The 27823-nt window shown below is 40.5% G+C and overlaps 2 protein-coding genes across 2 annotated transcripts; one reads left to right on the top strand and one right to left on the bottom strand.

The window, feature by feature from the left end:
• Positions 1-6: 6 nt before the first annotated feature.
• sec13 (SEC13 homolog, nuclear pore and COPII coat complex component) lies at positions 7-7844 on the bottom strand. The gene is made up of 9 exons (XM_026166686.1): positions 7672-7844; positions 7428-7472; positions 4837-4952; positions 3580-3731; positions 2144-2277; positions 1920-2053; positions 1023-1143; positions 529-675; positions 7-225 (listed from the first exon to the last, which is right to left on the bottom strand). Exons 1-9 carry the CDS (start codon positions 7672-7674, stop codon positions 115-117), a joined length of 963 nt encoding a protein of 320 aa, XP_026022471.1. The 5' UTR covers positions 7675-7844; the 3' UTR covers positions 7-114.
• A 458-nt stretch (positions 7845-8302) lies between these two features.
• Positions 8303-25984, top strand: cand2 (cullin-associated and neddylation-dissociated 2 (putative)). The gene is made up of 24 exons (XM_026166685.1): positions 8303-8742; positions 9689-9832; positions 11515-11669; positions 12122-12245; positions 12442-12499; positions 12844-13042; positions 13479-13584; positions 14876-15018; positions 15717-16027; positions 16476-16617; positions 17186-17304; positions 17456-17602; positions 18034-18255; positions 18346-18552; positions 19086-19273; positions 20752-20917; positions 21141-21281; positions 21782-21921; positions 22209-22384; positions 22579-22674; positions 24373-24542; positions 24620-24784; positions 24935-25042; positions 25313-25984. The coding sequence occupies exons 1-24, from the start codon at positions 8675-8677 to the stop codon at positions 25541-25543; spliced, it is 3726 nt and encodes a 1241-aa protein (XP_026022470.1). The 5' UTR covers positions 8303-8674; the 3' UTR covers positions 25544-25984.
• The last annotated feature ends 1839 nt before the right edge of the window (positions 25985-27823 follow it).

Below are 27823 nucleotides of genomic sequence, written 5' to 3'. Positions count from 1 at the left end.
GTCTTGTTTTCAGTCCAAATGTCCAGCATGTTTATTCTTTCATCTCTGAAGGCTGAGGGTCATCATCGAAGGGTCAGGGGTCACGGAATGGGTGTGTGTGTTTTAATTCGAGGGTCACTGCTCATTCTGCTGTGTGTCTGTGATGGTGGAGACTGCGCCCTGGCCTTTGCTGACATCACTGATACACGCCCACTGACCATCCATCGACTCCTTCCACAGCGTTACCTGAAAAGTTCATAAATAGTTTAATAAATAAACTATAAATAAAATCAGAGTCAGCGCTCAAATCTAATTCAACTTATTCTTTAGAGTTAAATATTAGCTTTGAGAAACAGCCATAATATCCTGAATCAATAAGGTTAAAAAAAAATAAGGGCAGAGCTCACTGCAGGTTGATAAAACCATATCAATAAAATATATTCTTCCAGACTGTGGCATGTTTAGTTTGCATATAACCAAGTCAGACAGAAGGAAATCAAATGATATCTATAATTTTATGTGGATTTGGTGTAAATGTGTATTTTCTACCTTGTTGTCTCCTCCTGAAACGGCCAGTATATTTCCAGTGATCGACCAGCTGACGTGCCACACCACATCGTTGAACTTGTGGAGCAGTTTGGCCGTCCAGGTGTTGCCTGCAGGGTCGTCACACGTCCAGATAAATACTCGTCCATCCTGGAAGAATGGAAAACAATTTCCCACATAACCCCAGTGGAAGAAAAACAGGAATGGTTTGATTTTATTCAAATACTTTTTTGCAAGCTGCCAATAACACTTGCTTTTATATGATACCACATTTTATGAAGCACTACAGATTAATGTAACCCGCTTATGAACTGGTGGATCTTTAATCTCACACTTGACTGAACCGGAGGCACACTCTGGCTCCATCTAGTGGTGAAAAACTTGTACCTAAATTATCAAAACTTTATTTATAATGTCTGAATGAACACTTTATGTTTTAGGTGCTGGAAAGCAGAATAAATTGCATGTTCTGCATGTGTAATCACATCAAATCTCACCTGAGAACAGCTGGCAATGGTGCTGGTGGGAAGACCAATAGATGGAGCCCAGCCAACATCTCTCACCCAATCACTGTGAGCCTCCAGCTTCTGATCCTCCTTCCACTGCCCATCCTCCTCTCTGCAGGCAGGAAATATCAATCAGTGACAATTAGGTTTAAGAAAAAAACCAAAAACAAAACAAGAAAATGCTTCAGACCACAAGCCACCCTGAACCACACACTCATGCAGAGCTTTATTGTCTATACTTCAAGCAAGAAATGTATCTTCCTTGGATTCAGCCAATTAGGATAACCAACTAACCCAGTGTGTCTTGTGGTATGTGGGAGGAAGGAGGAGTACCCACAAGGGTACTGAAAGAACATGCAAACTAGGCACAGGAAGGCTCTAGCCACGTTTTTAAACCAGAAGCCTTTCTGCTGCGAGGTTCCACTCACCACTACCACACTTGTCACACAAGGATCACCGTGTTTGTGCTGTGGTGACATTAAATATCAAGATCAGTGAACTTTCCCCAGAGAACCGAAACTTTCTGAAGAGCGAACATCTGATTTATGTTCCACTGAAATATGTTTGTACTCCTCAGGTTTCTTTTGTAGTGTTCAATGCTTCTGATTGGTCAAGTGTTCATGTCTTACACAGCTATGTTATAATAATAATAATAATTTCTTAAATGCTTCTGAAACTTTGAGTGTGTTGCAGGAACACTGCCAGTGCTACCCATCAACCTCCTGGTATGCACCTATAGTATAAATTTGAAAATCCTTTGTGGGTTTCAGAAAAGTTGACCTTTGACCTTTTTACTGAGATTAGAACGTGTCCAAAAGTTTTAGTAGATGCACCTATGGTATGAACTGTAATTTCCTTCAGAGATTTTCAGAAAACATGAGCACTTACTTCCAGAGTTTGACCAGGTTGTCGCAGCCTCCGGAGACGAAGCGCTTGACGTAGTTTGGCTTCTGTCCCGATGGCTGATCAATCAAGCTGCCTGGAACTATAGCGGGAGCCCAGCTTACAGCGTTGCAGCCAATCTGCAGCAGAATCACAACAGTGTGTTACATCCAATGCAGGATGCTGCTAAAGTGACATTTCAAACATTCAGAGCAGTTTGTAAGTCTCACAGTGTGAGCATTGCTGATCTTCTTGACATCCCACTGCTGATCTCCAGTGAATGTGAGAAGGGAAATTGCTCCGTCTGAACTGCCACAGGCCAGGATTAGACCAAACTCATATGGACCCCAGCAGACTGAGTTCACTGTGGAAACACAGGAGGAGGCTCAATGAGACAGAGGCCTGAGGAGTCTATCAAATCTTAATGCAATAAATTGTGCTTCATTATTTTGTGAGCTGACACACCAAACTGATCTGTTAAACTTCTAATTCTACCGAGGACACAATCTACAACACCGGATTTCTGAGGAAGGGACAAAAAGAAACAAATAAAAGAGTACAAGGAGGGGAAAAAACAGCCAGAGGGACTCCAGATCAAAACACACTAACCTACTGAGAAAAATTCTCATAATCACTACAATAAAATTGAGCAATTAAAAAGGAAACATAACATGCAAGATGCCACTATAAGGTAAAGTGGCTGACAGGTAGAGCCACACCCCCCCCCAAAACCCACAGTGAGGCATCTGATAAAAGACACTGTGGTGAAGGGCAATTACAAAGTGGAGCTACAGAAATGAGGAACTAGAAAATGATGGTTAAAAACCATAACACTGATACACCACAAATAACAAAAAAGGTCAGTCAATACACAGACAGTGATGGCTGGATCTTCTGTGAAAACACATTGCCCAACCCAGATTTTGTGTTTACACCTAAAGCAAAGTGATTTTCTTTGTGGTGAGAACAATAATGTGAATACAGGAAAATCCACTAAAAGTTAAAAATATTTAAATATATTTCATATATATTCGACAAGTTAGTAAAATTATTACATATACTTCAACTTTGGTGGCATTTTGCTATGAGGTTGGTTAAAAACCTAAAGTTTGAGATTCAGATTTTTTCCTTCTACCATTTAGAAAGACTGTTATCAACCTCTGAGGGCAGGTGGCAGCTGTTTTTTTTTATGTGCATTAAAGTTATATAAAAATTTTACCGTGCAAATGCAAATTCCTTGCTGACAGTTTAACCAAAAGGCATTTCCAGTGGAAACTGGCCGACATATCCTCAGCATAACCATGTATAGATTTCATTTTATTTATCGTTGCCCAACATTATACCGGTATTACCATGAATGGTATGATATGGCCCAGCCCTGTTATACCGACACAAAAATGTGGCAGGTTGAATAAGGAAAATGAATCAGAAGCCTTTTTGGTTAATTTCTGAAAAGCCTTGGACTGAGCACCCTGGATTTATTCTTGTATCCGTGGAGATCCAGTAAATGTCCTAAGTGTTCAATAAAAGATATTAAATGTATAGTGTTGTAATTGTAAATACAAAGAACATGAATTAAATAATCTGTGAGGATCTGATCTTTTCTTGTGTGAAGCCACCTGCATGTATAAGACAAGAATTGAGATTAAACTTGTATCAAACCCACCTGACGACTCGTGTCCGGTGTACTCGTACATCTTGTCCCAGGATCCGTTCTCTTCTTTCCAAATAATGACTTTTCGGTCGTAGGAACAGGAAGCCAGGATGTTGCCGAACATTGGATGAGCCCACGCTACCTGCCACACGGGACCCTCGTGGCTACAAAACACAAGAGATGCAAATTAGTTCTGTTTTTCACTGAGTACCTGGATTTGTCACCTGGCAATTAAATTACAGCAGACAAAAGTGCCAACTAGTTATATTTCATCACCACAAGTGATACAAGTTCATTTTTTAGCTTTAGACTCTTGGTTTGCTCAACAAACTGAGGCTTCATAGTAGAGCAGGGCGATATGACCAAAAATATTTATTACGATATACATTCGAAAATTTCGATAACGATATAACTGACGATATAATTGACACTAGACAAAATATTAAAGCGATATAAAAAATTTTACCGTGCAAATGCAAATTCCTCGCTGACAGTTTAACCAAAAGGCATTTCTAGTGGAAACTGGCCGACATATCCTCAGCATAACCATGTATAATATCCACAAAACTTAAACAGAGGTTAAACACACACAGTATGGTAACATTATGTTGAAGCTCAGCACGTATCACTCCGCGAGGCTCCTGCCTACGATAGCCGTAATGCTCCGACAATCCATCAAGCGGTGCGGCTTCGTAGCTTAGCAAAGTCGTACTAAAACATTTAACAGATTTTCGAGCGCCGTGTACATAAAATCGTTTTGAGGTCAGTAAACACAACCAGAGTTCATACATAAGGCACACGGGATTATAAGGGGCACTGTTGATTGTCAGAAAAATCAAAGAATTGATTTTAAGTGTGCCGTATTTTCCAAAAAACACGGTAATAACGACGACCCGCTAGCATGCTCTGCCAAAAATAGTGCTTTGTTGTGTATCTGAGGGACAAAAGCCAAACCAGTTACACACCAGTGAAGCTGCAGCATTTTTACAAACTAGTTCTGGTTCATCTGTTTCATTCAACGATCCGCTTTCGCCCTTCTCATTCTCTGCCGCCGCCATGCTTTTTCCACCATGTGAATATGAAAACAAAGGCACGCACGTTTATAGAATAGAATAGAATTCAACTTTATTGTCATTGCACATGCACAGGTACAGGGCAACGAAATGCAGTTATCCATAGTCTATAACAATATTTCATTTTCTTATTGTTGCCCAACATTATACCGGTATTACCGTGAATGGTATGATATGGGCCAGCCCTACTTCTTACCCTCTGAGGTCTGCCACAAGGATCTGCCCTCCGTTTCTGACGTCAAAGATCTTGACGGTGCGGTCAGAAGAACAGGTGGCGAGCCGAGTCCCGTAGTAGTCCATCTGGGCATCGTGCTGAAACAGACAGAGCAAAATGTAAAAACCTGAGTGAGAACCTCCACCTCTACCTTTCAATTTAAAGAATATTTTATACATTTTCAGCAACAAGTCAAAGTCAAAAGTAAAATGAACTTAAAAATGCTCATGGTGATTGTTCTGTGATAGTTTAAACATCATCTAACTGAAAATAAAAAGGATAAATGCTGCAACAATGATTTAGTCAAAAGAAAATACTTTATTCTCTTAAAAGGGATAGTTCGGATACTGAGGAGCTTTTGCACATCTTCCTTTGCTGGAGAATCAGCCTTAAATCTATATAATGTGCTTTCTGTGGCTGTAGTCAGCAGCCAAAAGTAAACACAATAAATCAGTTTGCAACATTAAGAGTATTTTCACAGCTGCCATCAGACTGTTCTTTCCAACAGGGAAATGAAGCCATATCTATGAATGCACTGTATTCAAAACCGGCTTTGACACAAACATTGTCGTTACCTCATTGAACATGTTGGTCTACCACTGCCCTCTTAAGTTAGTTAATGTTATTGTGTCCCTTTCATGTTTTTGAGGGGTTACTTCAGATAAACGTGTAAAACACAAAAGTCCTACAGCAGACGTACAGGTTACAGTTTATAACAAACGTACAGCTAAGTCAAGTTCAAATGTATCTGTGGCAACAGTCACAGGGTATCAGTGGCAAGTTGTTAATGATTTGTTTCTGAAATTATTATTTTAATAGCCTTTGCCAAAGATGGAGCTCAGCTCAATGTGCTTCATCATGTATGACTTAATGATCACAATCAACAGTGAAAATCACTGTTTGTGTGAATTAACACAAAACAGGTTCAGAGTGGGCTGATGATGTTCTGCTGTGTGTCGTCACCCACTGACAATCCTGGTGTTATTGTTAATTTAATCAACTCAAATGTTCTTTTATATGTAATTTAGTTTAGTAGTCTGGACTTTATGAAACATAGTGACATATAGACATGTGAAAAAAGTCAGTTTAAAAAAAACTTTAAGTAGATCTTTGAAATAAACTTAGTACACCCTATTGTTTCTATGAAACGCTACATGTATTGGTCAGTATGTGAAATGCACAAGAGAGTACAACTGAACAAGTCTGGTTTGTTTGGAGAAAGCCTCGTCTCTCCCTAAAGAACATGGTAGCACTTCTGGAATAATGTTCTTTGGACAGACAAGATCAGGTGTAGAAGTCTAGTGAAAACCAAACTCAGCGTACTAGCACAAACATCTCTGACCAACTGTCAGCACAATGGTTAAGAGGTGCTGATTTGGGCTTGCTGTGCAGCCACTGCACATGGAAACCCTGCAGTTACAAGTCGACCATAAACTCCTCTGTATACCAAAGTATTCTATTTATTATTTATTTATTTATAAAGCACATTTAATAACAACAGAGAGTTGACCAAAGCGCTGCACAACGTAATAATTAAACAGTGGCATTAACAGCAACAACAGGTAAGAAAATTAAAAGAAAATTAGGATAAAAAGAATTGGTAACTCTCGTGCAGTATAAAAAGCCAAAGCGAAAATATATGTTTCAAAATGGGATTTAAAAGGATTGACAGTTGGGGCTTTTGTAATGTGGAGAGGTAGATCGTTCCACGTTTTCGGTGCCACAACCGCAAATGCCCAATTCCCTCTATGAACCATCCTAGACTTGTGTAAGGTAAAGAGTAAATGATCACTTGATCAAAGGCCTCTAGAGGACATATAAAGCTGCAAAAGGTCAGACAAATAGTCTGGTGCCTGACAATTTAGCGATTATTAAGTCAAAAGTAAGATTTTAAATTTTATTTTAATTTTGCACTGGAAGCCAATGAAGGGAAGCAAGCACCAGGGTAAAATGTTGGTGTCTCTTCACAGGAGTCAAAAGACGGCTGCAGCATTTTGTACAAGTGTCCTGCCAAACTGGACTGACTGACACCAACATAAAGTGAATTACAGTAATCCAGCTGAAATAAGGCAAACGCATGGATTGCTCGTTCCAAGTTTTTAAAGGATAAAAATAATCTCACCTTGGATATGAGCCTTAATTTAAAACAACAACAACTTCAGCTGAACAACTGAATTAATTTGTTTCTCAAATCTAATTTTGTTATCCAAGAAAACCCCCAGATATTTTTTATTCTGGAGTCAAATGTGAAGTCATCAGTCCGACAGCTAAAACTTGACTGAAACAGGGTCATGAATTAGGACAATGATCCTAACAGAACAGTATCAGTCTCTGATGATCAGCTAGCAGTGTCAGATCGCAGCAATATCAGTTTGTTACAACTGGGTTTAAGGACAATGGATAACACGTTACAGTGATAATGTTTACTGACGTTTCATTGTACACATGTTTCTATCTCTAGTTATCACGCGTAAAAGCTCGCTTACAGGTACTTAAAACAAGAAGGCTAACATCAGCTGTGATTAGCAGCTAGTTTCGGTTAAATGAAAAAGGGAAAAAAATGGAAAACTTACAATCATGTCCTCGTGAGAGGTGTCCACGGTATTAATAACAGAAACCTGAAATGAGCAAACATTATATAATCACAAATACTGCACATGAATTAAAATGTTCATTGATTTTCCTGCTACTACTAGCCATTTTGCTAAGGAGCTACTTGGACTTGGGCACGTCAGCAGCTAACGGTAACCGGGAAAATGCCACAAATGTCAGCGAACAGCTTCACCGGTGGCCTAAATGCAAAGTTATCAAACTCACCATGACCGTGACTGACACAGAAACCCCGAACAACACGAGTAATCCTCCTTTTTTAAAAGAAACCGGCTTCACCGACTACTCCGACGTGGCAACAAGTAAGATAACCGCTTCCCACAGAGTCCAACTGCACTTCATACCGGCGGAAACAACAACCAGTAAACAAGTGTTCCGCATAAGCGTTTAGACGAGATCACCTTAACCTTGTTTAGAAGCTAAATATGAACACATTCTAAATAAATTAAAATCCGATCCCTCCCAGATTAGTGAAAATATTTAAAAAAGCTACATTTTCTCTTTTTGAACTGATTTTTAAACATACAAATATCTCTTTCATTACATATATGGGCAGTTTCTTGTCATAATTTTGTCTTTTTTTGTCAAGTGACCTCACCCAAACTTCGATATAATAATAATAATTTGTTAATTATTATTATTATTATTATTATTATTATTATTATTATTATTATTATTATTATTATTATTATTATTATATAATAATAATTATTATTGTTGTTATTGTTATTATTACGTGGTTACATGAAGAACACAGTTAACCCAAACTGTGCTGCATGTGTGAGTTATCAATAAAGTTGAGGAGAAAAAAATCTAAACGGCTACTGTAATTGTTGTTGAATTTGTTTATCAATAAAGTTGGGATAAAACTCCAAACGGTTAATGCTAACCGATAACCGTCGGCATTTTTTTCGGCAAATTAGCGTAAAAATAAGACTTGAAACTCGGTTTATCGGCACATTACCGCCTCCGTATGGCCGGTTGGACTCCGTGTGTCCACACGGCGGCGCCACAAAGCTGAACCACTTTCCCTTGCCGTCTATTTTTGGCCGGGCACGCCGAGTGTCGGGTTCCATCAGGCCGTCAGCTCTCCTCTCTGCCCCCCCTAGCCTCGCCATGTTGTCGGCTTAAATCTGGTGGCCAGTTTTCTGAGTTTACCGTTGGAAAAAAACTTTTTCTCAGCCTGAGTGACAGCCTAAACAGTGGAAAGATGTCGAGTGTGTCCTACCACATCTCCAACCTGTTGGAGAAAATGACCTCCACTGACAAAGACTTCAGGTAAGAAACAGTGAGCAGCTCTCACAGTGAGATGACACTTTTTTAAAACCCCCACTTGTGTGTGCCATTTTACCACAGAGGAGACAATAGTGCCCTCTATACAGTCTTAATTACTTTTATTTAATCGACACATCATTTATTAGTTTTCTCTACCTGAAAACAAAAAATAGATGTAACAATTTTACCTAACCAAGGTTACGTTTTCATAAAAAACTCCAAATATTATATTAATATTATTGACTAATTTAATCATTATCAAAATATGTTTGTAAATATCTGTGTCGGCTGTGATTTTTTTTAAAGTACTCAATTACAGAAATTGGAAGTAGGGATTTTTTGCTAACATGATAAATTCATGATCTAAATAGTTTTATATTTTGATAAAGTGAGTCGTTGTTGTCCAGGTAGATAGCAGTAGGTTCAAGAATGTTGGAGATTTTTGTTATTTTATTTTGTCTTAAAAATCTTTTAATACATTGCAAAATATCTTTGGAGATGTTTTTAACACTGGAGAACACATATTGGGTTTACTGCCATGTATGACCAAGAAAAGTATATTCTGCAACTGTTTTACATGTTTTGATAACTCTTTGAGTGTTATAAACACATCTATAAGCCAACAACAACACAAGTATAGATTTGAATTACTTAATAATACCAACCTCTACCTCTCTCTTTGTTGTCATTGAATTGATGAGCTAAATATTTATTGGACAAGTAATGTGCACATCTTTACTGAAAGACCACAATTGTAACAGAAGTGTCGAAAAAGCATCTAATTAAAGAATAAATAGACATCTAAACAAATCTAGACACTTAATTCATTATTTGACCCTTTTTTGAGGCAGTAATGAAAAGAAGGATTACTGAAAGGATTCACAGATCAGTTTATTAACTTTGGTCTCTATGTGTGTGTGTGTGTGTGTGTGTGTGTGTGTGTGTGCAGGTTCATGGCCACCAATGACCTGATGCTGGAGTTGCAGAAGGACAGCATTAAGCTGGACGAGGACAGCGAGAGAAGAGTTGTGACCATGCTGCTCAAACTGCTGGAAGACAAGAATGGGGAGGTGCAGAACCTGGCTGTGAAATGGTAAAAAATCTCACTCGTACGCACAGTGTGAACCGGTGCCAGAAGTCAGTGTCCTGGTGTGTTTTCTTTTCCTTAACTCCACAGTCTGGTCAGGGGTCAAAGGTTAGCTTCAACCACGGGCCCTTTAGTTCATGTAAACTGTATTTTATTTATCCAGATTTATTTTTGGATTCCTAGAAAGGTGCTCTTTGTAACTATCCTCTTTGGAAGGGTTAACTAGGTTTAACCACCAGAGGGCTGCATTATCCCCAACCCTTGAGTTATAGACTATTTTAAGTTTTACTGTATCATCTACTCCCATTTACTCGAAAGTCTGTTTCTGGAAACTTTTGTCTTTTGAATAAAGGTAATGGAAAGTGACAGCATTATATCAGAGTTCAGCGGGGAGCCTCCCACTGTTACCAAAGTGCTTGCTCATAGGGGGTCATATGATTGTTGGGTTTTTCTCTGTAAGTATTATTGTAGGGTCTACCTTACACTATAAAGCACCTTGAGGTGACTGTTGTTGTGATTTGGCGCTGTATAAATAAAACAGAATTGACCTGAATTGAATTAAATAAGGATAAGAGTGTTAATATGTCTGTGAAGGTTCTCAGTCATCCAGGTCATCGTAGGCTAAGGAGCTTGGAAAGAAAAGCGTCTGGACTTGTTTAAGTTGCTTGAAGACGTTTCACCTCTCATCCGAGAAGCTTCTTCAGTTCTAAGGTCAAATGGTGGAGAGTCCCAGATTTAAACCCAGTGGGAGTTTCCCCCCAAAGAGGGACAAAGGACCCCCTGACGAGCCTCTACCTAATCACATGAGCCAAGGTGTGAAAGCGGGTGTAGGTCCCAATCAGCCAGGGTTTCGGGTGAGCTCATTCTGAAACCTGGCCCCACCCTATCATGTGATTTCCTGAGGTCAGATGGCCCACTTCCTCCATGTAAAGGTTGGCTACAAAAGGTGACACGGGGGAGCCCATGGCGCAGCCATGTTTTTGTCTGTAGAAACCCTCGTTATATTTGAAATATGTAGTGGTGAGGCAGAGGTCTAACAGTGTGCAAATCTGATCGGGTGTGAAGTTGGTCCTGTCCTCCAAGGAGCTGTCTTCTTGTAGTTGTTTTCTGACAGTCTCCACTGCCTCCATGGTGGGTATGCAAGTGAAGAGGGAGACTACATCAAAGGACACCATGGTTTCATCTGGGTCCAGGGTAGGTTTCTGGACCTTGTCGGTGAAGTCGGTGGAGTTCTTGATGTGATGTGGGGTGTTCCCCACAAGAGGTGCTAGGACAGTAGCAAGGTGTTTCGAGATGTTGTAAGTGGCTGAGTTTATGCTACTGACAATGGGTCTGAGTGGGACAGCTTCCTTTTGGATCTTAGGAAGTCCGTAAATGCAGGGTATGGCATCCCCTGGGTAAAGGCGGTGATATGTAAGGCGGTCAATGATTTTGTCCCTTTCAAGGTCTTGAAGGCAAGCTATAAGAGTGTTAATGCACTAAAATGAGAGTGGTACCTTCATTTCTGCTGGACTTAAAGTATTGATGGTGTCTGTGTAGCAGGCTGTGTGTTAGATAGCCACCTTTTTGTTTTTGCAAAGTGCTTGGTTAGATACTACAGGTCATATTTCTATCACATAATTATTTAAACAAATAGTGGTTTGAAACAAAATTATGACATTTTTTAACTTGGTGTGTTTGTTTTTAAGCCTGGCGCCTCTGGTGAGCAAAGTGAAGGAGCCCCAGGTGGAGACGATGGTGGACGTGCTGTGTTCAAACATGACGTCGGACAAAGAGCAGCTGAGGGACATTTCCAGCATGGGACTGAAGACCGTGATCGCAGAGCTGCCACTCACATCCTCAGGTGAGCGCTCACTGTCCTCCCACCTGTCTCCTCGTCGTGATGATCAGCTTTTAATGGTGGATTTCCATCTCATGTTAAAGGGGCAACTTCGAGAGTATGAAGAGCATCAATAATACATGGCATAGAAGCAAAGCTTACATTGTAGACAGTCATTCATATTTTACTTTAATAAGTTTGTAATTTTCCTGGGACTGCATGTAAAAGTGTCTGAAATTACCTACACAGCTACAACATGCCATATTTGTGTTTTCACTAAATAATAACCAATAATTGTAAATTGTCACTTTTTCACCATTAATTTTTGCACACTTTCGCTGCCATCTGGGCTTAATTGTCACAATTATTCAGCAACTACAGTCCTTAATGTGAGCTGAAATCAGGATGTCTGATCATTTGAAGGCAGTGAAAGCTCAAAGTTCTTTAAACATCCTTGTTTTGGGTTGGATCCACAGGTTTGACTCTGACAGGCAGCGTGTGTAAGAAGATTACCTCCCAGCTGATTGGTGCCATGGGGAAACACGATGATGTGTCTGTGCAGTTAGAGGCCCTGGACATCCTGTCGGACATGTTGGGAAGGTAAAAACAAGATCTCGGTCCAAACGTGATGACTGTCCCACATTAGAAAAGTACCAGCTCAAACACACACACACACACACACACACACACACACACACACACACACACACACACACACACACACAGACACACACACACACACACGGTACACGTTGCTGAACTTTTAAGCTTTTCACTGTTTGCATTTTTTCCACAGGCTGAGTGGTGCACTGGTCAGTTTCCACAGCTCTCTGCTCTCCAGCCTGCTGCCTCAGGTGAGAAACACTCAGCCGCTCAAATGTTAACTGTGGTTTTACAGTGTAGTGCTACCATGACAACCCAAAAAATCACTGTCATCTGTTTTTAGACATAATTATTAGTATACTTAAGATAGCAGGATATTTTTCATATTATTATAAGAAACCCGTTTTTATAAGAATCGTGCACATCACTTTCTCTCATTTCACGTTGCTTTCAGTATATTTACTGTATGCTTTAACAGCTTTATGATGACTTTCATTCATTTTGTTGTACAGTTTATTTGATTGTATTTTTACTCATTTGTCCCTTTATCTGCTCGTTAATGTTTCTTCATTCATTCGTCATTTGGATGCTGCAGTTAACCAGCCCCAGAATGGCGGTCAGGAAGCGCTCCATCTTAGCTCTCGGTCACCTGGTGCCCTGCTGCAGCCCTGCCCTCTTCTCCCAGCTGACAGAACACCTGATGAAAGAGCTGGCCAAGGGTCCGCCCACATCAATGACAAGAACATACATCCAGTGCCTGGCAACCATTAGTCGTCAGGGCGGCCATCGAGTCGGTGAGCTGATGCTGTGTTTATGCCGCCTTCAGTGCTGAATGGGGAAACAAACTAGTAGGACAGTGACCGGTCTTCTGAAAGGTTTCAGATGTTGATAGTCCAGCGCTCCTGTATTCTGACTGTTTTTTATAGAATACATCTTCTTAGTTTCACTAATGTAGCAAATGTTCCACACTCAGACATGTAAATGCCTTTCAGATGATCTAGAATTCAATTTAGCACTGATAGCTAAGATGATGACTTTCCTCCAACTTTCCCTGTAGGGGGAAGTCGGCTCTTGGCCCTTCATCTGGTGCCCTTGCACTGTATGAAGCCCCCACATGGCTGCAGACTCGTGGATCTTTTTAAAATTTGGTTCTTCATGCATTTTTTGTGTCATTTAGTGAAGAAAAACATCTAAAGTGTAGATTCTTTTCCCATTCTTTGTGGTTTGTAGGTGAACATTTAGAGAAGTTGATCCCAATGGTGGTAAAGTTCACCGGAGTAGAAGATGATGAGCTGAGAGAGTATTGTTTCCAGGCCTTTGAAGCTTTTATACGCAGGTACAAACAAAGTCATGTTTCCATCACTTTAGGGGACAATATTTTCACGCTGATTTCCCACAGAGTTACACTGACTATAACCAGAAGCTCTACAGACCTAACCCTGTTCTAATTGTTACCTTGAAGCAAGTCTTTATATACATTCACTATAGCAGTGTTTCCCAAACTTTTTTTGCTAAGCCCCCCTTTGCTTTACAAGAAAAATGCCCCCCCCCTTCTCATGCACACGCACAAACACATCCTCCAACCACACACGCCCATATTTTGCTCCCTTTCACACCTCAAACATTTAGTAAACAATTAAGCAAATACAAGTAAACTGCAATAAATTACAGGTAGTAATAAAATAAACTACTAACTCTTTTACACTACATCCACACCTACACGGGTATTTTTGAACACGCAGCTGTTTCGTCCACACGTAAACGGCGTTTGGAATCACCTAAAACGGAGATTTTTTAAAACTCCTTTTTTGCGTTTACGTGTGGACGAGGAATACAGACTTCGTCACGCAATGTCAAAGGTATGAGCCTTTTTTCACGTCACGCTGTGCGCCACGTTATTGTTTACATGAGATGAATTGCAGAATGGCAGATAGAGACAAAATACTGTTAATCTGACTGTCTGCACTTTTTACACACTTACATACACACACACACGCAGTTACTGTCTCTCTATTTAGAAAGGCAGAGGCGTCACCGTGTGATTATTTTACGTGTAGTTGTTTTTTTTTTCATGTGTAATAATATTCAACATTGCTATCAATACATTTTTCAAAAAATGCCTCTCTGTGCAAAATGGATTTAAAAGCATAAACAGCTGTGGGATACTGTTAGTCCGTGATTTGAACAGCCCAGCGCTGCTCCCGACGCAGGGAAAACCAACCCTGCAGGGAGACCTACCTCAGCACTTGTGCAGGTGAAGCCAAAGAGCAGATATGCTTCACCATATTTTCAAGTCTTTGGCTTAGAATGAAGTTGGTTTGGAAACATATTCAGCGATGCTTCATCTCCTGCTTTGCGTTTGTGGAGGCGCCCCGTGCTAGCAGTGTCCAAGCGTTTTGTTTTTTTCCCCCCCTTTTCATACGCCCCCCCCTGTAATGGCTCTGCACCCCCCCCCCCCCCCCCCCATAGGGGGGCGGGCCCCACACTTTGGTAAGGTCTGCACTATTGGGACCTCTGTTCAGTCCATGTTGTAAACAGGTCATTGTCCCCTCAGCATGACCCACAGGTGTACATACCCACACTCCGTGTCCTTACTGTGGCTCTTTCTGTTACTTCCTGATTGGCAGGTGTCCAAAGGAGATGTCGCCTCACATTGCCACAGTGACTCAGCTTTGTCTTAAGTATATGACCTTTGACCCCAACTACAACTATGATGACAACGAGGAGGAAGATGAAGATAGAATGGACATAGATGATGAGCTTGAGGAAGGTGTGTGAGATCTGTGTGTCTGTGAATAGAAATTTAGCAGAAAAACTATTAACAGGAAGCAAATAACAGGAACATACAGAACATGATGGTAATCAATCATCATGTTTTAGGTGTCTCGTTTTGAATTAATCCAGCAATTACGATCTGTACATCCATGGTTACATTCCAAATGGCCAAATGATAACTGATCATTTGTCCATTTTCAGTGGCGTGAAAATGTGAACAAATGAGAGCTCAGAGAGAACAACAGTCCTTACCTGCAGCTGACACCACAGCAGGACAACCTTTATTCTTTAATGCTGTTTTCTTGGTTCCCAAATAGGCCTCTATGTTGTTGGTGTTTACATTTTCATATGTATTTTAAAACATAAATATCAGTCTTTAAAGCAGGTCTTTATAACTGACATTGAAGCATGAAATGTTCGTATGAACACAGACTACATTAAAAACACTGAAGTCAAAGACATTTAGGCTGCATATGGATGATTTTTGTACCTGTATTCTTTAAGTGAGTTTATCTGATTTAGAAAGAACTTTTCAACAAAAGCGGCTGTTTTTGTTCAGATTGAGTCTGTCGATTCTTAAAACTATTACAAACTTCACACAACAAAATGTGAGATCTTTTGAGTTTTGCTGTCTTCCATCCGTCACCTGTATGAAGCAAATCGAGTTTATTCTCGTTTCACGACTTCACTCAGAGTCAGACGACGAGTACAGTGATGACGATGACATGAGCTGGAAGGTGCGGCGCTCTTCCATCAAGTGTCTGGAGGCGTTGATCAGCACGCGTCTGGACCTCCTGCTCTCCTTCTACTCCTCCATCTGCCCCGCTCTGCTGGCACGATTCAAGGAGCGCGAGGAGAACGTCAGGGCCGACGTCTTCACTGCTTTTTCAACGTTGCTGAGACAAACACGGGTAGCATCGAGTCGCCACAGCCTCATCGTGTCTGGTTCAGATCCCGGGGTGAGAAGAGAGGAGGAGCCGGCAGTCGCCTTGCTGAAAAAACAGGTGCTGAGAAGTTTTTGGATGGAGTTTAATTGAGTTTCACAAGTAGAGCTGAAAAGTAGATAAATTTAAATTACATTTTTAAAGGTGTCATTGACTTACCTAAAATTCAAAGATGTTTGGTATTTAAATTTAAAAGGCAGGCTACAGAGTCGAGACTACCTAACAGTCCAGGCAAATCAGCTGATCTTTGCTCATTTCTAGCATCATCTTTTTATTCTTGGACTCCATCAGAGTAGCTCTCTATGATTTACAATTCCAAATGCCTGCATGCTTATCCCATATATGAGCCTAAACAGACCCTTCACTTTCTGTCTGAAAAAACCTGCTTGAGCTTCTTCGCCTTTAAACAAACGTGTCCATATCTAAGATGTTGCAGTCTTCCAGTTCTGCTGAGCGTCTCGTAAATATGAATTGCAGAAATAAATTGTGCGGCGATTTGTGTGTCCAGGTGCCGGCGACTGTAAAGGCCCTCCACAGACAGCTGAAGGAGAAGAGCATCAAATTCCGACAGGGTTGCTTCTGTCTCCTCACTGAGCTGGCTCACACTGTACCGGGAGCCCTGGAAGAGCATATACCTGCCCTGATACCTGGTAGGCACACACCTACACACACACACAACCCCATTCAACTATCTTAGTGAGGTCCTTCAGTGACATAATGCTTTCCCTAGCCCCTTACCCTAACCATTAAAAATGATTGCCTAACCCTTACCCTAAACCTAACCATAACCTAATTGTAACCCTGACACTAAAACCACATTTTGAGCCCCAAAAATGCCTTTAAATGCCTTCAAATTTGTGAGGACCGGGTTGCGTGTCCTCACAAATGACTGTTGGTTCTCACAAGTATAGTAGAATGCAGATTTCGGTCCTCACAAAGATAGCTAGACAGGAACACACACACACACACATGCATTACAAATTAATTCTTAACCGTCAAACTGGTCAGAAACTTTCACTCTCTTTTCAGCAAAGTCACATAGACTTTAAGGGAGATCTTTAAGATCTTTAAGATCTAAAACTCACACATTTCCTACAACCGGCTGTTCCTAAGTCTCCCAGTAGCTTTTCTCTTTCACTTCAGCTGCTGTATTTTGGCTCCTTACTCCCACTCTTTCTTTCTTTTTTTCTTTCTGTTCCTGTCCCCTCCTTCCTGCAGGCATCGTCTTCTCCCTGACAGACAAATCCACCCTGTCCACCATGAGGATCGATGCGCTCTCCTTCTTCAACGTCCTGCTCCTCTCCCACCCTCCTCAGGCCTTTCAGCCACACATGCAGGTTTCAAAAACTTCTTTTAAGGCTTTGTCTTGAAACCTGTACACTGTCTCTCATAATGACTCGGGGGATCTGCAGCTTTAAAAAGTTGAATCACTAAATTTTTCAACAATAATGAGAATGTAAAGACTAACTTGTGCTGTGACCCCTGCAGGTGCTGCTGCCCCCAGTGATTGCATGCATTGAAGACACGTTCTATAAAATCACCTCAGAGGCTCTGCTGGTCATCCAGCACCTGGTCAAAGTGATGAGACCGCAGGGACAAGCAGGAGGATTTGACCCTAAACCGTTCGTTAAAGAGGTGAAATAGCTCAGGACTGTTTTGCTTTCTGGTCTGAGGCGGTTTAATTTAATTGTGCTCCATAGCATCCTGTCTATTTATCATTTTTCATGTGTTGTGGGAGCAAAGAATTAATGAAAAACGACTGTGAATGGCAGGTTAAATACTGTGATTTGTCTAAGGAAAATGAACAAACATGACTTTGCCGGTGCTTTCCTGCTTGCCTGAATCAAAGTATTTCTACAGAATTATAGATTTTAAAAACATCTGAAACAAACTGTGATCAAAAGGTTCTGTGACTGCTCCCTCTTCATGGTCTCTGACATCGCTGGTTCATACTTTGGCACCAGGAATTTTGTGCTGCTGTGCTGGTGCCTTCACAAGGCTTTCCTGATGTGTGGAACAGGTTCTACCTTTTCTTTATAATTTTAATTTATTTATTTTTCCCAAAGGTGTTTTCTGTAACGATGAAGCGGCTCAAAGCAACAGACATCGACCAGGAAGTAAAAGAACGAGCGATTTCCTGTATGGGTCACATTGTTTGTCACCTTGGTGACCACCTGAGGGCAGAAGTTCAGGCAGTCTTGGCGATCTTTCTGGAGAGATTAAAGAATGAGATCACAAGACTAACAGCAGTTAGGACCATCACCCTCATCGCTGCCTCTCCGTTAAAGGTTTATTATGACTTTCGTTTTGTTTTTTTAATTTAATGAACACATTATTTAATTTGAAAGATTTTAGTAACTTCCTGTCCTTTTCTACAGATCGACATGTCACCCATCCTGCCAGAAGCGCTCTCTGTGCTGGGATCTTTCTTGAGGAAGAATCAGCGGGCGTTGAAGCTCGGGACGCTGGCGTGTCTGACGGCGCTGGTCACTCATCACGCTGCCAGCATTAAACCTGCAGCCCTGGAGCCCGTGCTGAGCGAACTTCCTACTCTGGTGGATGAGAGTGACATGCATGTTTCACAGGTACAGGCACTGAACCGAACATGCACATGAATCAGGTCAAGAATTAAATCTATAGAATATAATTTTTTTTCATAAATGAATCAACGTGCATGTGCATGACATTTGAACTTAGACAGACAGTGACAGGAAGTTTTACTTTTTGAGATTGCCTTTTAGAAAGCAGTAATGTGCCTATTTTATGTCGTATTATGGTAAAAAATGTGTAATTGCAGATTTTTGGAGGTGGTTCTTTTTGTTCCATCATATAGTTCACACCAAGAAAAACATATACATTTAGGAAGTGGGTTAAGGAATATCAAACATAAAGTTTAGGGCTCAGATTACATGTGTTGGTGGAAAGCGGGGATCTTATTCTGCTCATTTTGATTTTTATTTAGATTTTTTCTCCTTGTTCTCTGTTAGCGTAGCTGCATGACTCAAAAGTTCACAGGCCGCTGAGTCAGCTTTCCTTAAAACAGGATGTTGCCTGCAGACATTGTTGGACACATGAAACATGTTGTGGTTGAATCTACCTGTAGTTTGCCTTTGTTTAGGTGTCCATCACCTTGCTCACCGGTATGGCCAAAGCCTACCCCTCGACTCTGGCTAAGATCAGCTCGTCTGTTCTGCCGGGAGTCTTCAGACTCATCCATTCACCGCTCCTGCAGGGTAGCACTCTGGAAGCAATACTCGAGTACTTGCAAGCACTGGTGCTGTCCAAAACCAGTAATCTGAGCTACAGGTGAGATAGGATGTGGTTGTGAATCTCTTTGGGTCATTTATCCTAATAACACTGGACAGATCAACAGTTTTGGAGTGGGAAAGCTGTTTAGTGCTGAGGATTATTGCTAATGGCTTATTTATAATGTTTTCGTTAAACTATAATGAATTTTAATCACTGATATGAATCAAATGTTTTTAAATAGTTGTTGGAAAGCCTCTAATTTAGCCCACATTTTTAAAAGAGCAGCAGTGCATCATTCCAGTGTTTCCCTCAGGCATGTAAACAGTAGTTATCTCATCAAATGCCATGAAAACCTTCCAAAAGCCACAGTTCAAATGTGTTTAAGTGATTAGAAGTCATTATTTTATATTATTAGACAGCAAGAATATGAAACAGCGCATTGAAACACCATCAGATTCCCAGGAGTCCACATTAAATCACATCCCCTGGGTGTAGACGTCAGTGTGAGTGTTATCTCCAAGAAATGAATATTCATGTAATTACCATCTGCAGGGGAACTCCAAAGTTTTTACAGATAAATATCAGTTCAGTATTCGGAGGGAGGAATACTCAGTCTGTTGTGTAATGTCTTCTCTGGCTTTGGAGAAGTTTGTCTGGTCTGAGAAAATAAGCATGAGTCAGTTTGTTCTGTGTTGACTTTGAGATAATTAAACCAAACCAGGAGAATGACACAACCTGATAACATCTTCTATTTAAAGTGGCAGTAAAGCAAGTCTTTCCCCTGAAGGTTTGTCAGATAAGAGTCAGACTCTGCACTCACAAGCTGCTAAAGTCTTGTTTAAAACATGTTAATCATGACCACAAGTGACCTGGTTAGCCTCAACTAACCCAACATTGCATCAGCAAGTCATGTTGATGTTCCTGTACTGCCGATTAACATATGAGCAAGATGTATAGTGTGTCTTCCTCCGACTGTGTGTATATTTCAGTCCATGTGACCTTCATCAGATTAATTATATTCTATCATTTGTGTACATACTGTCCATATACCTGAAAATGCTTTTTGTTCAGGCAAAGCTTGATCTTGGATCCAGACCAGACGAACATTCAGTTGGGGTGAAATGCCTCAATCACTGCAGTACACTTATTTTCGTGTATGATATATTTTTTACAGAATAATATAATAATGGTCAGCGCAAATGCTTGGTTGGATTCTACTCTGACAGGTCTACGTTTTCCGTCTGCACTCTTCCTGTTTGCTCAAGATTTTTTATTTCTATCTGTAATTTTTCTTAAAGATCTTTAATTATATTGTTTGATATGAATCAGAACATTTTTCCCAGCACCTTTGTTAAACTATAACTGGAAGATTTAATCAGATCAGTCCATTTAGTGTTAGCAACATATCAACACAAATACTACACCCGGGATTATAATCCTCTCCTCTCCTCTCCTCTCCTCTCCTCTCCTCTCCTCTCCTCTCCTCTCCTCTCCTCTCCTCTCCTCTCCTCTCCTCTCCTCTCCTCTCCTCTCAGTCAGTTGCTGAAGTCTCTCATGGAGCCGTTTCACAGATCTCAGTCTTCTGCAGATGGCAGCATCGTCCATAGGCAGTCCTACCACTCAGTCGCTCACTGTGTGGCTGCTCTGTCCTCTGCTTCTCCCAAAGAGACTCCTGGCACTGTGGCCGGCTTCATACAGCAGGTGTGAGAGTCTGGCATTTGTACTCTGCTTTAGCTTCAATGGAGGTTTCCTCTAAGAATGTGACACAAACAGACATGAGATATAAATTTGTTAGACAAATTTCGTGTTTGTTTGTTTTATAAAATTTGATCTGAAACTGTCCTCTTAGAAGCCACCTTTGTTTTCTTTGCTGTTATTACTTTAACACTTACCTCATTGAAATTCTGCCCTCTCCTCTCCTCAGGTGAAGAATCCCGGCTCTCCAGAGGCTGCTCGTGTCCTCGCCCTGTTGTGTCTGGGGGAGGTGGGGAGGAAGGGCAGTCTGGGAGGAAGTAAGGAGGTGCAGGGAGTCATCTTGGAGGCTTTCTCTTCCACCAGTGAAGAGGTAGGACACACTATCCACATCTGAATATTTAAATTTTTCATTCACAATGAATAAATTTATCTTTTAGTTAAAAGAAGAGCTTCTCCAAATCCGATTGTTTATTTTCCACAAAGGAAAACTGATTGTTTCCCCCACATCACAGTTACATTTCCTTGATATTGAAACCTAATTAGTCAAAAAGTCCGTTTTGTTTTTTACCCTTTTACTGCTTTGATATCAGTGCCAGTTGTTTGTTTTACTACTTATTAGGTAAGTGCTTCTTCAGTGTCTGATAGTTGTTTCACAACGGCCAGAAACAGGAGGTGTGAAAACAGAGCTTAAAGAAGATTTAGAGATCTGACAATCAGTAAAAAAGATCCTTCAGAATGAGATGTTGCTTTAGCTCTGTGGAGCAAACTGTGTGGAGAGTAGAGTGGGTTAGTTCAGTCGATGAATTAATGCGACAAAGGTTAAATAAGCTCAGACAGCCGACTGTGTGGACATCTTGTTTGTGATTTCAGGTGAAGACGGCAGCCTCCTGCGCTTTAGGCAGCATGGCCGTCGGCTGCCTGAGCGATTACCTGCCCTTCCTCCTGAAGGAGATCTCAGCCCAGCCACGGAGACAGTACCTGCTCCTTCACTCCCTCAAAGAAGTCATCAGGTGTGTGTTCTGTTGAATGTTTGGCTAAATGTGTGTGTGTGCATTTAATTCACCATAATCTGTTGTTGTTCTCTGAAGCAGGTGATCATTGAAAAGCATCATTTATGAGTTCACTGCAGTTTAAGTGTGAATTTTGCAGTAACAGTTTAATATTTAAGCTGATAAAAATGATAGATTTTGCCAAAAAACTTTGCAAAGCTTTGCAACAAAATTTGCATGACATATGTTGAATAAAATAAGTTTAAAGTTTTCTTAAAGTTTCCTTCCTCCTCTCTCTCTTTGTTCAGTGTCTGTCCAGCCTCCAGTCTCTCGCCCCATGTAGAGTCTGTGTGGGCCTTGCTGTTTCAGAACTGCGAGTGTCAGGAGGAGGGCACCAGGAACCTGGTGGCTGAATGTTTGGGAAAACTCACTTTAGTCAATCCGGCAGCACTTCTGCCTCGACTTAAACAACAACTTAAAACTGGTAGGATGATATTTAAGAACTGTTTTATATTTTTGTTTTTTATGTCAGATGCAACAAATAATGCAGAATTAACATCTTCATGGTCAATCTCTGTTTCTGTACATGGTCTTGACATTTTGTATTAATATGGCTTCAATATGAATGAGAAAAAAATATATACAAAAATCTTTATTTTTGTTACATTGTCTCCACAGGTTCTCCTTTAGCTCGCAGCACCGTGGTAACAGCCATCAAGTTCACTATTGTTGACCACCCGGCACCTATAGATTCACTGCTGAAAGACTGCATAGGTAAATGTTTGCATCCCATGTTACATCATTACTCTTCATCTTTTTACAGTAAAGTGGGAACATTTTTCTAAGATTCAGTTTCATGGTGAAACGTTAATGGCTCACATATGCAGATTTGCAGAGGTAGCCGAGCAATTCTGGTGTTTCCCTTTGGAAAAGGCTGTGTGAAAGCAAGTTCTAAACCTAAAACTTTAATTGCTGACCTGGTCCAACGGGTAGACTGGAACACTTGTAGATGGTGATGGTGCGATGAAGCTCCATGAATGTGTCGAATCTTTCCGAACAATTGCTCATTTTGAAGTAATGACATCTACTGTTCATTCGATGTACAGCAGCCCAGCTGTGATAATACATGTGGGGTGCATACCAGCGGATATCAGGTTCTGTATTTTATTTTTGCTATACACACAGACACCTCTAACCAACCATCCTCTCTGAGATTGATTTGAGAAGATGTGTGTCATTATTAGGAGATATCATGTCTAAATGCTCCCTAACTGCGGATATTTTTCACCTTGTTGGCTCCATAATGTTCTTATAATCTCCTTGCAAGCTTGTGATGATCCTCAGAGTCACGCCAGATCCAGTTCACACAGAAAATTAAAATTCCTGCATCTTTTCAACAGCTCGAGGCACATCACGAAGCAGTGATCTCATGTCAGAGAAACAAGCCTCATTTTGTCAATGCTGTCAGATGTAACATCACTCATTGTAGATGTATGCTCTCCCTTTCAATTCCTGAAGAATCACACTGCATTGAAATACAGGCTTGTACCGGTAGTATCATTACACATAGTATAACATGTCTCATAATCAGATTGACTCGCCTTTCAAGCAGAATCAGAATACTTTATTAATCCCTGAGGAAATTATGTGGTTACAGTGTCCCCAAGACAATAAGAACAGCATAGAATAAGTTGTTCCTCAGCCTGCTGTCCCAGCATGCAACGGCATAGAGGATGGCGCTGGCCACTCTGGTAGAGTGTAGTGGTGTTTTTAACCCAGTCCAGCTTATTATCAACGTTTATTCTGAGGTATTTATAGTCCTCCACTTTGTCCTCCTGGATTGAAACAGGTTTCCTGATCCCCATAAAGTCCACAATCAATTCTTTGGTTTTTGTCACGTTGAGCTGCAGAGGATTCTGCACAATTGAGCAGGTAGATGAATAGGGTCCTCTGCTCCGACGCAGGGCTGGTAAGCGAAATGAAGGGGATCCTGATGTGGCCTGACTGTAGCTCATAGCAGGTCAAGGATGAGACTTTCCAAGGGTCTGTAGTCCTGGGGGCCACTGGGACAGATGTCTTCCACAGCACCAGGACTGTCTGCAAACTCAAACTCATCAGGAACAGTTTATACACAGGCCTTGAGAACACGAGGACTCACCCTGTCTGGTCCAGCAGACTTGCCTGAGTGGAGTCTTCTCATTTGTCTCAAACCTGTGTGGCCATTATAGAAACTGCAGTTTTCCCCCTTCTTTGTTGGTAGCATTTTTCAGCCCCACAGATTGATGCTTGGATGTGTTGACAGATAAGTGATACACTGACTACAGATAAGTTCCTCATATGATCCCACTTAAAAACCAAAACAAATGTTCATTTAATCTTAAATATAAACTGAAGTCTAATGCTGACTCAAATATAAAAACCCAGATGAGGCTCTGAAAAATAAAAAGCTGTGATGTCATCTCTGTGTGACAGGTGACTTCCTGAAGACCCTGCAGGATGAGGACATCAATGTGCGACGTATCGCCTTGGTAATGTTTAACTCAGCAGCTCATAACAAACCGTCTCTGATCCGCGGTCTCCTGGGAAGAGTGCTGCCTCACCTCTACAAGGAGACCCAGATCAGGAAGGACCTCATCAGAGAAGTGAGTTAGCTGATTTAGAAGCAGCAGGCGTTTCTGTTCATGCTCTGTGCAGACGTTTTACTGTTTGTGTGCTGCAGGTGGAGATGGGTCCGTTCAAGCACACTGTTGATGATGGGTTGGATGTGCGTAAAGCTGCATTTGAGTGTATGTACAGTCTTCTGGACAGCTGCCTGGAGGGGCTGGACATCCTGCAGTTCCTGGATCATGTAGAGGAAGGACTCAAAGACCACTATGATATCAGAGTGGGTGGAAAAATAGTTAAAGTAAAAATGATCCACCTCTTTACCTTCTGTCCTGTGGAATGATTTCTGGGGTGTTCAGTAGCACCAGCAATCAGAAAATAATGATTTATTTTTGATCATTTTCTCCTTGTTTTTAATATCACTGTGCAGATGTTGACCTTCCTGATGCTGGCCAGACTGGTCTCTCTGTGTCCTGCTGCTGTTCTCCAGAGACTGGACAGGCTGGTGGAACCACTTAAAGCGACCGTCACCACCAAAGTACTCAAACAGACACACAGTCTTAGAAATCAACACTTCATTAAAACATTATGATTCAGAAAATAAAAAAAAACTGCATGGATTGGAGTTGATGGTCTCTTAAACACAACTTACCAGAAATTATTTATAAAAACCGCATCCTTACTCTCTATGAACCTTTTTTTATAGTTTAAAGGTAAAATACACAGAGATCTTTACAAACCTGGAGTTGTAACCTTGAGTTTCCCTCTGCCTTGAAATGAAGTCTCCGTCTCCTTCCTCCACCTGCAGGTGAAGGCCGGTTCTGTGAAGCAGGAGTTTGAAAAGCAGGAGGAGCTGCGGCGCTCGGCCATGCGTGCTGTCGCCGCCCTGCTGGCTGTACCTGAGGTGGAAAGAAGCCCCAGCATGGCCGAATTTGCCAATCAAATCAAAACCAGCACTGACATGGCGTCTATCTACCAGAGCATCAAGGGAGGGGAGGGTGGGGGTATAGGAGCCACAGAGAGCATGGATATGAGCTAGAAACATGCTGGAGATGTTCATGAGAATGTTTTTATCGATGAGCTTTAGGCACAGCACATTAAACTGATCTGTGTTTGTACAGTGTCAGGTTTCATTTTCAGTTATTTTGTTCTTCATATTTTGTTCCTTCCAGCAGGAGTTCGGTTTAAATTAGTTCACATGAATTAAAGTTGTAGCAGCAGCCTCCTGGGTCTTTCAGATTTTCTCATGGATTTGTTCAGGATCTAAAAAAACATACATTTGGTTTTATGCTATATGAAAATGGGACATCACAACACCACAGCAGACATCTGTGTTTCACTCACGAAGGAAATTTGTTCACTAAGTGTGACGTGCTTTTCAGTCAGCTGTCTGTGTGAAGTGCAGACTTTTCCCTAGTTTTGTAAGATTTATAAATAAATTGGTATATTAAAGTAAAACTGAGCATGATTACATCCTTTACAGGTTATTCGAGCTGGTTCTTTTAGATGTTTATAAACAAAATTTGTATTTTTCACATAAATAAACAACTGTGACAAATCAAATTTGTATTATGTTTTTATTATATTTATATTATGTTTGTATTTAGAGTTCTGGGGTAACACGTAGCACAAACAACAGAGCGTATAAGGACGTCATACAACTAATGCATTGTTTGCATTTTGCATTGTTATAACATTGTCTGGATTAATGTAATATCAATGGAAAAGTGTAGAAATATATAGAATCTTTTTTTTTGTATTTTTTACGTTATAGGACAATAAAATTGTGAAAAAAACATGAAGGATTTGTTTTCAATGGAGCTGAGGACTGAATGGTTTCAACAGAGTAATGTGAGCCTCAGCTTTTAAACATGACAGGAAATAACCAGCAACATTCATGATCTATACTTCAGTGACACATTATTAGAAAAGAACTAGTAATTAATTGTCCTATAAGGCAGCGGTCCTCAACCACCAGGCCACGGACCCGTCTGTGAGTCATTTGCAACCAGGCCGCGAGAGTTGAGCCTTGGGTGTGAAATTTATGGTTTTCTAAATTTCTTTTTTTTTGCAACTGCACTGTAAGAAATGTATGTAAAAATTACCCTAGAAAACTGTAAAATGGCAACGGTAAATTACCATTAAATCAAAAAGAGTAAATGATGATGATTGACAAACGGTGATTTGCTTTTATTTTCACACTACTTGAAAATATATTAATTTACAGTAATATGGCACACTGTCTTAGAAAACAACAGGAAAAATCTGTAACATTATCTACAATTAATCACCCTACAATTTACATAATAACTCTGTATGAATGACAATCTTTGCTGCTTTTTTCATTTGAATTTACAAGTTACAACTGTATGTTAATTACTCGAAACATACCGTGCTTTTAATTTTTACCAAAATAGGATACCGTTTTGTGTTCTACATTTACAGTTCATCTTTCACCGTGAAATTCTGGCAACCACAGCTGCCAGTAATTCTCCGTAAATTCCGGTCTGTGGCGCAAAAAAGCTTGTGTACTTTGAGACTTGTAGAAGTCTGTCCAGGCTGTACGCTACGACTGCTAGAATTTCACTCAGAAAAGTGAAGTGTTAGCCACTTTGAGCTCTCCACAAACTGAAGTCAATCTGATGTAATCCCACCTCAGATGGTTAAATGAGGCCCTAAAAAACCCAAAACACACACACAAATAAAAGCTCCAATGTAATGAAAAAAAGAGGAGTTAATTTATTAATAAAAATCCATTTTGTACATTATGAAAGGACGCACAAATGAATTGCTCCATGATGTGTGAAATAATGTCACACAGAAAAACAATATTTAAGAAGAAACTAAAGCCAGTGACTCACAGACTAAAATAAATGTGTGTTCACATTTTATAATATTCATTTTTTAAAACAGCAAGTGTTGCTGACAAAAGCCTATATTTACTACATGTTTTAGATCTGTTGGCTTTTCACTTCTTATTAAGGTGTAAAGTGTGTTGCTCTGAAGTAAATTACAGGTTTTAAATAAAACTTGTCAATTAAATGTAAAAACTGTTTAGCAAGTTTTCGAGACAACAGAAGGACCACCTGTGCTGCAGGCCTCGCTAACTATCCACAGAAATACTTGTCAAACATATTTCTAATTTAAATGTTATTAATCTTCAGCAGTTAAATGTTGGATCTAAGATGTTCGTCTGCCTCTTTGAACAGTACTAGTAGCAGCGACATCTTTCTCTCAGATGAAAGTTGTGTTAACTGGCATCTCTCTGCTTTTTAACTAATGAAATGATTTATGTAAATGCTAGTTTCATATAATCAGG

The sequence above is a fragment of the Astatotilapia calliptera genome, chromosome 5, assembly GCF_900246225.1.
Source record: "Astatotilapia calliptera chromosome 5, fAstCal1.2, whole genome shotgun sequence".
Lineage (NCBI taxonomy): Eukaryota > Metazoa > Chordata > Actinopteri > Cichliformes > Cichlidae > Astatotilapia > Astatotilapia calliptera.
The sequence above is the reverse complement of the archived record's forward strand: the minus strand, read 5'-3'. Positions and strand labels throughout refer to the sequence as shown.